The sequence below is a fragment of the Cloeon dipterum genome, chromosome X (genome assembly GCF_949628265.1).
Source record: "Cloeon dipterum chromosome X, ieCloDipt1.1, whole genome shotgun sequence".
In the NCBI taxonomy this organism is placed as follows: Eukaryota; Metazoa; Arthropoda; class Insecta; order Ephemeroptera; family Baetidae; genus Cloeon; species Cloeon dipterum.
The window spans coordinates 12,738,324-12,750,377 of NC_088790.1; the positions used below are offsets into that span (position 1 = coordinate 12,738,324).

Consider the following 12,054-nt stretch of genomic DNA (forward strand, 5'->3'; position numbering starts at 1 on the left):
TCTCAAACAAAACGGGCCTAAATGTAACAAAAAATCACTATTTCGTCAATTTTTCATTTTTATTTAATTTTTAAAAGTTACTTTAATTAATAATAATTGACATATCGAATGATTTTGCCCACTATCTAGTTCACAACACGACAGTATACACGAACCCTAAATGCAATGATCAAAACGTAGAATCTCAACAAATTCTTTGTTAGCAACCTGTAGGACATGCATGTCGTGCGGGCTTGCTGAAACTGACTTGAAAGGGGCGATTTCACTGACTTTCAGCTGAGCATAAAACAACATTAACGGGAAATAACTGATCGAGGTTTCAAAATATTATAATTAGAATTAAATTTTTGTAGATGAAATAGCATTGAATTTTATATTTTGCTAAAGGTTACCAATTTTAATTTCCCATTTATATTTTGGTACTGATATTGCAATAGAAATAATGCATTTATTATCATTCAAATCTTTGGATTTATTTTATTCAGAACATTAGATAAAAGAATTTATTTTTTTTAAACAATATACGTCCAGCCATTTCACACGAATAGATCGAATAGATAGTGCTCATTCATGTGCAATTCTAAATTGCAACCATCACATACAACGTTAAGAGATCATACAAAATTAGTTAATTAGATCCACGTTTGAACTAAAAAAATGTCACAAAAGACCCGTTAAAAGATTCATCCAATAATGAGAGTAGCCATTTTTTACTTTCTTCAGTTTTGTGTCTAAGTTATTTTAAACTGCGATGTAGCTTTTTTACTGTCTTGGTCACACATAATGAGAATGAAAAATATTTACTACTCATCTCATTGGTGTCATTAAAAGACTACATTCAATTATAGCGTGTTACTATGATGTTGTCAAATTACCATCATATTTTTAATTCAATTTGGCTGATTTAAAAATTTTATCTATCGACATAATTCTCAAAATTTTAAAGAATAAAGAAATTTTAATTTTTCATGGTGCTATGAAGCGAATAAAATGGAAAACTCCTTCCGAGAAAACTTTGATTTTTTATTGTTAAACATTGATATAATTTGTATGGTGCTCTTGAAACATACATATTTGTGTTGAGCTGTACCAGAGTTAAAAAATTCCTCTGACTCACAATGAAACGCAATTCCTTGCTTCGTTGGTGATGAAGAAAAAGTTAGAAAACTTGATAAACTTGATGCCTGCATTTGCAAAATTGCATTTTTCCCGAACAAATTATTGATTGGCTGCACGAGGAACTCTTCTTGCGCTCTGTTTCATGATATTTATTACGAAAGGGAATATTCATTAATCAGAAACTAATTGTAAGCAGATTCTCTCCGCACCCGCCGAGGGAATATTATATAAAAACCCAAAGCCAGGCAAATCCGTCAAGGGAAACACAGCGTTGATGATGCTTGGACAACACAAAAGTAGTTTGTAGAATTTTGTTTCGCCACTTTTCGAGGAAGGAAAACTATTCGAGGCCCTCGGGCAAAAGAAACATGAGCTATACTCGTTAAACGCCTCGATAACTTGTAAAAGCGTCTCAGAGTGTAAGGGGAACGCCGCTCGTGTGTAATCTAATTTTCATCTGCACTTTCAAGCTAATAGGGTTACGCCAAACACAGGCCCATGCATGGGCCTCATGAGAGCTTGGTTGTTCTTGAAGTTTATTTTCCAAAACACATTTTAGGCTGATGAATGAAATTTCCCACCCTACTTCCAAATTAACTGCATTTCTCCCAACGCATTACGCTTCGATTCCCCTCAGTAGCAAAATTGAGAAATAATTTTAAAAGGTATAGTTTCCCTGCTTGTGAAACACCTCAAATTCTTACGAAAATAATTTTAAAAAAAATCGTTAAATTTTCAAATTAAGTGTATGCATCAATATAATTATATTTTCCGTATTTAACAACTCCTTTTCACAAGCAAAGCACTCAATTAAAGAACTTTTTTACTCGATCAAAACAATTTTTATTCTTAAGTTTAATACAGCAGCAATGTTATTGTCATTCTTTATTTAATTTTGCCTTTCATTTCAATCCTATCAGAATTTCACAGTTGCCTTAAATTTCGATCAAATGATCGCAACTGATGTGGTGATGTGGGGGGTTTGTATCATGCTTTATTGTCCAATTGATTATCCAATCTTTAGTAATATAGAAGCTGCTCAAAGAGAGCACCAATTTCCATTTGTTTGTTTGATTTTGGAATCAGTTTTGCTGATGAGTCTTCCTGCTTTTCAATTTTTTGTTACATTGAAAAATGAACGACAAGAATAATAATTGCTGCCTAATGGTGAACACACAAACAACAACTAAAATACTTCTGTGGCCGAGAGGGCAGAACTTGGTGCTGGGAAAAACTGAATTGTTGGTATATTCGTCTTTATTTAATCCCAACAAGCAACATTTTACAGATAAATCTATCCCAAATAATCTGTTCTAAAACCAAAATAGTGAAAAATGTTCACCATTAGGTTTTAAATTACCATACATTTTTTCATTTCAACTATACACGTCCAGAAATTTGTCAAACGTTATTGGTGCCGTCAGTCAACATTGGCTTCAAACACTGAAATTTTCAACTAAAAATTGTAGACAATTTATCATTATTCACATATCACATTCATTTTTGTTGGGGTAGAAATCCTTCCTTGACGAAGGCCTCGATGAGCGTTTTGAGCTGTTCCTTGGTTACGGGAGCGAGTGGCTCTCTGCACGGGCCCCCATACAGTTGACCGCCGGCGTCCATGACCGCCTTAGTTGCAGGTACGTTCCAGATTCGCGTAATCTATGTGGTGAATAAACCCAACGTTACAAACACACGGCGAGCGCATTAATATTAATTTAAGTCTTCACCAGCGCGTTGGGATGCATAATTTTCCGTTGCAGTTCGCCAGCTTCCTCTAGTTTTCCCTCTTTGAAAAGACTGATCAGCTGGCACAGTTCCGCTCCATTCGTGTTAGCGAAGCCATTTATTCCACCAACACAACCTGAATTTAATTAAAAAGAGTCGTGTGAAACAGAGAAAAATGTATCTATAATATTTTAAAGCAATTACATAAAAAATTAGAATATGTTTGAAAATATTTATCTTGATTATACAAAATTAATTGGTTAGGCACCGTGTTTGCTGTTTCTATTTGTCTAACATATTAATTGAATGCTCTTTGAACCGTCAAAGTGAATAGACAGGCAATAATATCAGGTAGAATCAGGTAACACGAGCAAAACTTCTCTCAGCGTTAATCAATTGCTCAATATTTGCATACAATTTAAATTCTTAAACAACTGGGGCTCTGAAATCAATAGAATGTCGACAGTTTAATTAACATTCTGAGCTTCTATTCGCGATTGTTTAACGAAATAAACTATAATGAAATTTTCAACTATTTTAGTAGTTATTTACACTTACAATTAATTAATTTAATTAAAATAATCGGCAAATCTAGGGTACCGTTTATTTCACACTGAAATATATGAAAAGGATTTTTTTTGCAAAACTAAAATCCCCCTGAATGATACTGAATTTTGTATGTGAGTTAAAAATGCTTGTTGGTTACTGCCCAACGCTGAATCATATTAAAGAAAAGCCCAAATTTATTAAAAACTTTAATTATTTGATTTGCAATTTAGTTAAAAACAAATTTCTTAGCTCTTAGTTTCAAATTATACTCAAATTATTACGTTTAGTGTTTTTTAAGGAATATCAAGAGCAAAAAAATCCAAATTTTTTATAGTTTGGAAAAAACGGGCTATTCTCGCCTGAGATTGTGATCGCACATTAGTTCAGATGTCTTATTTCGCAGCTTTTAATGCGAGCTGGCTAATTTTTTTTATAAATTTTCGTTCAAGAACACCTATAAATAGGCAATGCACCATTAAGGAACCATTTATCATCTTTAACTTTGCGTGCACTAAAACAAAGACATTACCCACAACAAGCGCGGGAAGGAGCAGTCCAGCCGAACCCGACAAAACCTGGAAACCGAGTCCCTTTGTCGTGTGCACCACTTGTGCCATTTTGCCCACCTGCAAACAAAAATTTGGATTCTTGAGTAGGAGATTATGTGTCCCACACGAGGGAGAGAAGCTTCAAAGGAGACGGTCGCATGACAAAGAAGCAAAAAAACGACGCGCGTGCTTGCGAACGCACACAACGCATCATCCCTCTCTAAATAAAATTTGCACCTCTCTCCACCGGCAAATGCGAATTTCAGACGGCGCACATACAATATGTAGCTAGGGAATATTAAATTTGGACAAAGTGAGACAAGCGCGTTGAGTGCTTTCAGGCAAATGTTCTCGCGTTCCAATGTGAACTAGGAATTCAGAAACAAGCTGATAAGAGCAAAACCCCGGGAAAGCAATATTCTGTCGTTGGATCCTAGAATGATGTTCATTTCGACGCTGGCAAATTACGGTAGATGCAAATTGTTGAGCAGGATGAAATATTTCACACGCCTGAGTGATCTGTTTTAATGAGAGAGTAATATTGATGGAAAAAAATGTGCTAAAGAAATTAATATGTAATAATGCAGCCATATTTTTTTCAAGATGATGTGATGTACAGTATTGTAATTTTTTTACTATTTTTTAGTCTTCTAAAGAAATTACATAACACGCTTCAAAAGGCAGCAGAATCTTTGTCATGGGTGTCTTTCACGCGCATAATTGAACTATTAGAACAACGACGAAAGTTAAAGAATCGATTGCCTGAAATTTTAGCGAATTCACCAGTTGCATAGACCCTAAGTGTTCGAAGCCGCCAACAGATGGCGCCACCGTAGACTTTCAATTTTGAGGCACTTCCGCTGCGATTTCAGACTCAATCTAGCTACTGTGTATTCTTCAATTAATTTGCTCTCTTTTGACCAGCTGAAAACCAAAATCAGTCCAGCCAATCACCGTAGAATCGTGAAAAACTATTTTTGAATTAAAAAAATCTTTTCCAACGTTTCTACGGCGAATGGCTGAACCGATTTTGATTTTCAGCACGTCAAAAAAAGCAAATTAATTAAAAAAAGCAAAATAGCTAGATTGAGTCTGAAATCGCAGCGAAAATGCCTTAAAACCGCTTAAAACAAAATTTCTAAGAAAGTCTGTGGTTGCGCCATCTGTTGGCGGCTTCAATAACTAAGGGTTTATGCAACTGGTCAATTTGAAAAAAATTTTAAACTGTCAAAAAATCTAAAGCGCCTTTCATGCGTGTAGTTTCAGAAATAATTATAATTTTCTTATTTTTTTTGCAGTTTGACAATCAAATGCGAAATATGGTTTAGTTTTAATTTTTCTGGGATATTGTTAAATATTTTAAGCAGGCTTAGTTGTGAGAACATCCTGGAATATATTTTCAGATCTTCCCCTAATGAAAATACACATTAAGAAATGGGAGCTACAGGACTAAGGGGAGGAAACTGAAATTTTTAGCACGATGATTAAGATCGTGGTGTATTCAAATTAAAAAATTGGCATCAAAATAAATCCACTAAAATTAGCTCTCTTACATCGGCACCGCTGTCTTTGAGCCCGGCGATATTGGGATGTTGGGCGAGTTTGGTGATGAGAGGGACGCTCAGGTCGATGCCGGTGTTTGCTGGCATGTTGTAGAGCACCACGGGCATACGGCACTCGTCGGCCACGCGCCAGAAATACTTGAGCAGCGTCTCCTCCTGTCGACCCAAAGAGATTTCGTGTAATATGAAAGAGCACACGCTGGCATAATGAATATTTATGACCGCGCGCGCAAAACACGTAATAAACGCTCGACGCGGGGAGAAACACGAGCCCCGAGCACAGTGGCCGATTATTATATAATGTGCAAAATAGAAATGTATGAATATGATACCAAGCGCGTTTGCGTTGCGCAATCTCTCCGCAAAACGGCGAGGATGTTGAGAATATGATCCGACTTTTCTTTTCTGCTCAAATAAACTCGAAAGGAAAGTCGAGTGCATTTTCAAGGAGATATTTATCTCGTTCACCAAAGCGAAAATAAATAGCACGCAGTTGATTCTAGATTATTTGAACTTAAAAGATGCTGTAGTCTCGTCTTGAAAAATTTTTAGATGTGTTTATCAATTATCATTTTGCTGGGGGTATTAAAACGTTGAAAAACTGATTGAAATCTAGAAAATATTTCAACTAAGTTTAGGCAAGTGTCTGAGGATAGTAACGAAAGTTATTTTTAACCAAAACTAGGCTCTATTTGACCAAAAGGCCAAAGAATTTGCCGAATTTACCACATTTGCGGAGACTTATTTAATTTGGAGTTTTTGAATTTTTGTCTCCAAATCGGTTTAAATTGGTTGTAGAACAGAAATTCAGACACCGTTGAACTCATCTCTTCAAACGGAACAACTTTTCTGTAGCCTCAAAGTGGTAGGCCAAAGATAAAGGTAACAGTTGATATTTCGAAATAGAACTCAAATTCTCAAATGAAGTATTGAACTTTTTAATTTTGATGATGCCATCTCGTAGAGCTCATAAATTTAGGTTAGACAAGTCAAGTTATGGAATGACGTTTTTTTGCATAAAGTTTTCAGTAAAAAATAAAAACTTTAAAATTACATAATTTTTTTGTATTCGAGGAGAGTTCCTAATGTTGAAACAAAATCCAGAAATTGACTTTCCTCGTTGCCAAGAGCGTCAATTTATTTGCTGATTTGACAAGATCGCCTTATTTTTTTTTTAATTTTAACCTCCAGCAGAAGATGAGTTCGGCGTCTTCAAAATTTTTCTAACAATTCTCAATTGAACATTTAAATTAATTTTCAATCAATGGATTTGAAATTCAAATATCTGGACAGATCAGGCAATATTTTGATTTTCATATGTTTTAAAATTGTTAGATTGGTATTATTTGTATTTTTAATCACTGCTGAAGTTTCTTCGCTATTAGACAGGAGACGGAGTACGGTGTATATATATAAAAGCCAGTTTGGTGGTTTTGGGTGATTAATTAATTATGAAAATATTAGTTGAACAGAAAAATGAAATATTAACGCACAGATCGAGGAGGGTCATTACGTTAATTTTCAGTTTCAGTTAATATTTACGTTCATTGCAGATTTGTAGTAACAGGGGTTGATGATGAGGACGGCATCAGCACCTGCGTCGGCCATGAGGTTGCTCATTTCGATGGTGGCCCGGGTGGCTGCGGAAGATGCAGAGTGGCGAATTAGGCCAGGTGGACATAATAGGCGGCCAGCAACAAAAGAGGCCTTAATTAAAAAAGCGGTCGCGCGGCAAAACGAGCGCGCGTCCAAAGGTGGCAAAAATGTCAGCGGGCTAAAAATGTTGGTGCTTTTGTGCCCATCGCGCTCGCTGTTGCTTGTGAGCGCGGGCGAGGTCAGTCGCGCGAGACGCGCCACAATAATGAGCCGCGAATTAAAGGCGAAACTCGCTCGCACGTTCCATTATACCAAAGTAAGCGGACGTGTCTGCCTGCATTCACGTGCGTTTCGCGTTTGTTGTAATGCGTCCGACGGCCTAATTTTCGCGTCTGCAGACAATTGCTGCCTAGCTGGCATTGCATTAATTAGCTCTCCGTGCGTTACTTTTCATATTTCCAAGAGACGAGTTACGAAAGTTATAAAAAATTAGGTCAAATGGGTACTTCTTTTTCATATTTTTAAAGATGGCAACGTTGAGTCACGTATTGTGATTCAATGCAACATTATATTTAAATAAAGATAGTTAATTTAACATTGCGTCATTACATTATTTAAACTATAACAAATAAACTTTAATACAAACAGTTTATAATTAAAAAATTCATAGATTTTTGACAAGGGGACGTTTTTTCGATTGTGAGACTTCTTTGCCATTCATTTTCTATAATATCAATACATCAAATTTTTCATATTTGATTACGATAAAATTTTTAAAATGAAAATTTAGTGTTAATAAGTATAATCCATTTTTTTTATTGGTTTTGAAAACTGGCTAAAAGCTCTGCCATGCATTTTTCATATTCGTTTTGAGAGGGCAAAAATCATCTTTCGAAATTTCCAGAGTTAACGTGCTCCTTAAAATACTTTCGCCGTTTTTAGTAATCAATGTAAATTGGCAGTAAGTCTCGTAGTCTTAATTTAGCATTAAATATCGAAATTGAACATTTCCTGTATAATCACTTTCCAGATAATATTTCAGTTGAACAATTTTTATTAGATTATCTCTTTCGAGATGGGTGACACGCAGAAAGAGAACACCTCGCGAAAAACAAACAACCAATAACATCGCGAAAGAATAACATGGGCCTCATTGGATGAAGCCCAGTCCAGAAAAGGACCAGCTCATCGTGTTCCTGCCTGGGCTCTTTCTTTTGGAAAAGCCAGACACTCATCCCGTAAAATAAAATCACGCATGCGAGAGTCAAATTTAATATCAAATGTGACTTTGGCACAAATCAGCCCGCACTCGACCTCCAAACATCGCTCGGACTCTCGCAAATTTAAACCTGAGAAAATAGCATTTCCCCAACTTTTATAGACCACTTAAAAATGATTTTTAAAACTCTATAATTAAACTATAAATGATTTCAGGCTCAAAAGTCTGTGATTTATAATTGCGTGATTTTTGCTCATTTGTAGCCTTCGAGTCAGTGGCATAATAATACAAATAAAAGGTTTCAAAAAATTAATGGACTCGCTCTAAAATTACTAAAAATTTAATTGTAAATTTATCGCTTAAAACCGATTGTGTTTCTAAGAAATTAATCCTTACACCGGTTTTGCTTTTTTCTTGAGACACCAGGTAAAATGTTATCGTATTATCTTTGCTAAAAAAGGAATCTCGGTTTGAAAAATGGCGCCAAACTCACATTCGCAGGCGGAGCCAGCGAGTAGAAGTTTATCCTTGGAAATGAAGTGCCGAGAGCGGCGCACCATCTCAACCCGCTCGTCATCCTTGAGCAGCTTGAACTCGCCGTTCGAGCCCTGCACCAAATAACCTGAAAACAACTCCTTTAATGTATTCGTCGGTCGCGCGCTGACGGAAAACAAAAGTTTAAAAGTTCCGGCCGGATGACCTCTGAGCGGAATTTTCTGCCAGACACCCAAGTTGTGCTCCAACTTGTCAAAGGCGAGGCTCTCGTCCGGGTTGAAGGGCGTAGGGATGGGCGCAAAAATGCCCGACAAGTCAAGCTGGCTGCTTGCCGCGCCGCTCAATTTGCGGAAAACACAACTTTTCGGCCCGGAGAAGAGGCCAGCCACACTCTTGCTCAATGCCATCTTCACTCGTTTTCTTATTTGTTTATACTCTCCTCGGCCCGGCTGCTTTTTTTGACTCGCGGCCGCGCCGGTGCTCCGCCCAACTGACCACGTGTCCCATGACTAACTGTTTTTTGAAATCTAAAGTCCATTGATAACTACCTCTTACAGAGATTAACAGTGAGAGCTAAGATGACCTGATTAATGGTAAAATGTCACAAATAATAATTCTAGCCTAAAATTAAGTCATAACATATTACTATTGGTGGCATAGAGCAAAATTTAAAGAGGTAAAATCATATTTATCAAGAAAAAGGATCACAAATGTATCAATTAGGGAGGATTTAAGGTCATCAGTTTTTTAATTAATTTTGGAAGTGATAAATGGACTTTACTTTAAGAAAAACTTAATGGCTTTTCTATGTGTGGAAAATTTAATCTTGGATGGTCCGCTTTTAGTGAAAATTAGATGAAGAAAATTCAAATGACACGTTTTTGTAATGTGCAGCAGCTGTTTCGGCCTTGCAGGCTTCATCAGAAGAACTTTACCTTCAACTCTAAAGATTCAACCTGGTGTGTGTCCGTCTTCTTCGATTTTAAATAATAAGACTTTCACTGTTTGGAGTCGTTCAGAGACAGTTATTTTTCTTGTTCTTGTTTTTCGTAAGAATTCATTTCTCGTGTAAAATGTAGTCTAAAAGATTGTTTAGTCTCCACTCCCGCCAAAAATGCAGTAAATTTTGAACTTTCATCTTTAAAAAAAGAATCTATCTGTTTGACTATCAGTCTATACCCAACCAAAGATATAAAACTATATAGATGGTACTTTCTAATGGCCCAATACAATTTTTCCAAAGTAAGACAGATGACACTGCTGAAGCAGCAGTCTGTAGTAAGCAATTTGCACCTAAGTACATCGCTAACAAATTGCACGGGACAGCACACAGCACACGCACAAGGAATGAGCCTTTGTGATGGACCGCCTTGCCTTAGAGTCTTTTATTGAAAAGCAAATGGTTTTTACGTTAAATTCATTCACGCATATTTAAAAGAACTTATAAATTTCAAAATTTTTGTAGACGAATTTGAAATTAACTTATCTCAAAATCAATAAATGAAGAAAAATATTTTGTTTGTTTCCCTAAAGAAATACACACTGCTTGAAGATAAGTTCATATTTTTTGATATCTACGCCTGAATTATTAGATGATTTACTAAAGGGTCACTTTATTGCAAACAGTTCAAAGAACGACAAGTAGTCGTTTGAGAGCTTCGATCTTTACTATTATTATGAGGAAATTGTACGCTTTCTTTATCGATTAAATATGGAAACTCTACAGCTCCTAAGACTTATTCGTTGCTATACTGCGTGAAATAAGACAGAAAATATTTCTCTTGATTATGCATAATTTATAAATATTACTCCTTGAGGTTATTAATTGCAAATTATTATAAAATTTGTTCAACGGCTTTATTTTGGAGTTTTTTTCCGTTTCGTCTAAATTACTGGGGTATTTTATAGTGAATGAAAGTCTATGAAAGGTATTTTTCTAGCAACAAAAGCATTTCTCGTCTCTTCGACGTATTTATTCCTTAATTCCAGTTATAATCGTTCGTTTCGCCTACCAACCAATGTGTGTTTACACGTGCACAACGCATGCATGTTTTCAGAAAACACGTACGAATAGAACATATGTGTGTGTTTGTGTGTGGGTGTATAGTAGGTTCAACAGAGCATCAACGGGACAGTCGGTGTCCCTTTATTCGTCATCATCAATAATATGAGTCAATCAACATCTTTAATACACAGCAGTTATCGTGGCAAAAAGTGTGATTCCACAACCTTGATTGATACACAGTACTCGCATTGTCAGCAGAATATAAGCCGTTAATAGTTTTACTCGTCTTGTGTGTGTCCTTACACTTGTGTCAACATTATCATATACAATGCGCTTTTCGCAGCAAGTTTAATAGCCATCTCCGCAAAAATAGTACATATATTATGCATTATTTAAATACGAATAATAATGTTACCCTTCACACGCCGTAACTTGTTTTAATCAGTTCTCACAGAGTTTAAGGGCTTCGGAAAATACGAAAAGTAATTTAAAAAGTGGTGGCGACGATCGCTGATAAAAGAAAAATATGTCGGTGTGAAGTCGATTTTTAAAACTCAAAATCAGCAAAAAGACACGCAAACGCTCACGCGGAACATAGAAGGTTACAAAATTCACAAGTAAAAACAAAATAAAAAGGAAGAAAGTTATTAAAAAGGTTTAAAATCTAAATCTCACGTATATAAACGCGTAATTAAAACTTAAGGCTCGTAAACGTATGGTGTGGGTCATAACATCTAAAAGCGAAATTTTGTATTTTTCGTTTTGGTAGGCGAGTGGTATCCAGTTTAAGAAGATCAAGTCCAGGATTGATATTGAGAAATCTTGAATTTTATCACAATACACGGCTCCATTAAAAGACCAAATGAGGAATTGGGAGGTGCTTCAAAAAGTACCACTCGCCGCGTTCACTTGCCAGGGGCTACGGCACTAGAATATACTCGCGCGCAATTTTAAGAAATTCTCAGCAGTCTCTTAATTCTAAAACTGTTCAAATACACAAAGTCAACAGAAATTATTCACAAAATGATAGCAAAGCTTGCTGATGCGAACTATGTATGCGCAACTAATCCGGTCATATGATTCAAATCATCTGCTACCGTCTCTCTAAATGGATTATTAATGTTACAATCGATCTCACTAAAAGAATGCCCAATATTATCTCGTGATTCATCTACAGACTCTCTATGTTAGAAGATGCGTTTTTCTATATTGATTTATAAGTGGTGTCGTGTG

General features: G+C 36.0%; 1 protein-coding gene across 1 annotated transcript; it reads right to left on the bottom strand.

Moving 5' to 3' along the window:
* Nucleotides 1-1,938: 1,938 nt before the first annotated feature.
* Nucleotides 1,939-9,317, bottom strand: LOC135946684 (4-hydroxy-2-oxoglutarate aldolase, mitochondrial-like). Its single transcript, XM_065494995.1, has 7 exons — nucleotides 9,022-9,317; nucleotides 8,815-8,943; nucleotides 7,049-7,146; nucleotides 5,498-5,662; nucleotides 3,926-4,022; nucleotides 2,850-2,983; nucleotides 1,939-2,781 (listed from the first exon to the last, which is right to left on the bottom strand). Exons 1-7 carry the CDS (start codon nucleotides 9,221-9,223, stop codon nucleotides 2,617-2,619), a joined length of 990 nt encoding a protein of 329 aa, XP_065351067.1. The 5' UTR covers nucleotides 9,224-9,317; the 3' UTR covers nucleotides 1,939-2,616.
* Nucleotides 9,318-12,054: the final 2,737 nt, after the last annotated feature.

Coding starts and splice junctions, on each gene's coding strand:
- LOC135946684 (XM_065494995.1), bottom strand. CDS start 9,223: ATGGCATTGAGCAAGAGTGTGGCTGGCCTCTTCTCCGGGCCGAAAAGT. Junction 8,944..9,021: donor GCAGAAAATTCCGCTCAGAG/GTCATCCGGCCG, acceptor AGTTGTTTTCAG/GTTATTTGGTGCAGGGCTCG. Junction 4,023..5,497: donor TCAAAGACAGCGGTGCCGAT/GTAAGAGAGCTA, acceptor TTTTGTTTGCAG/GTGGGCAAAATGGCACAAGT.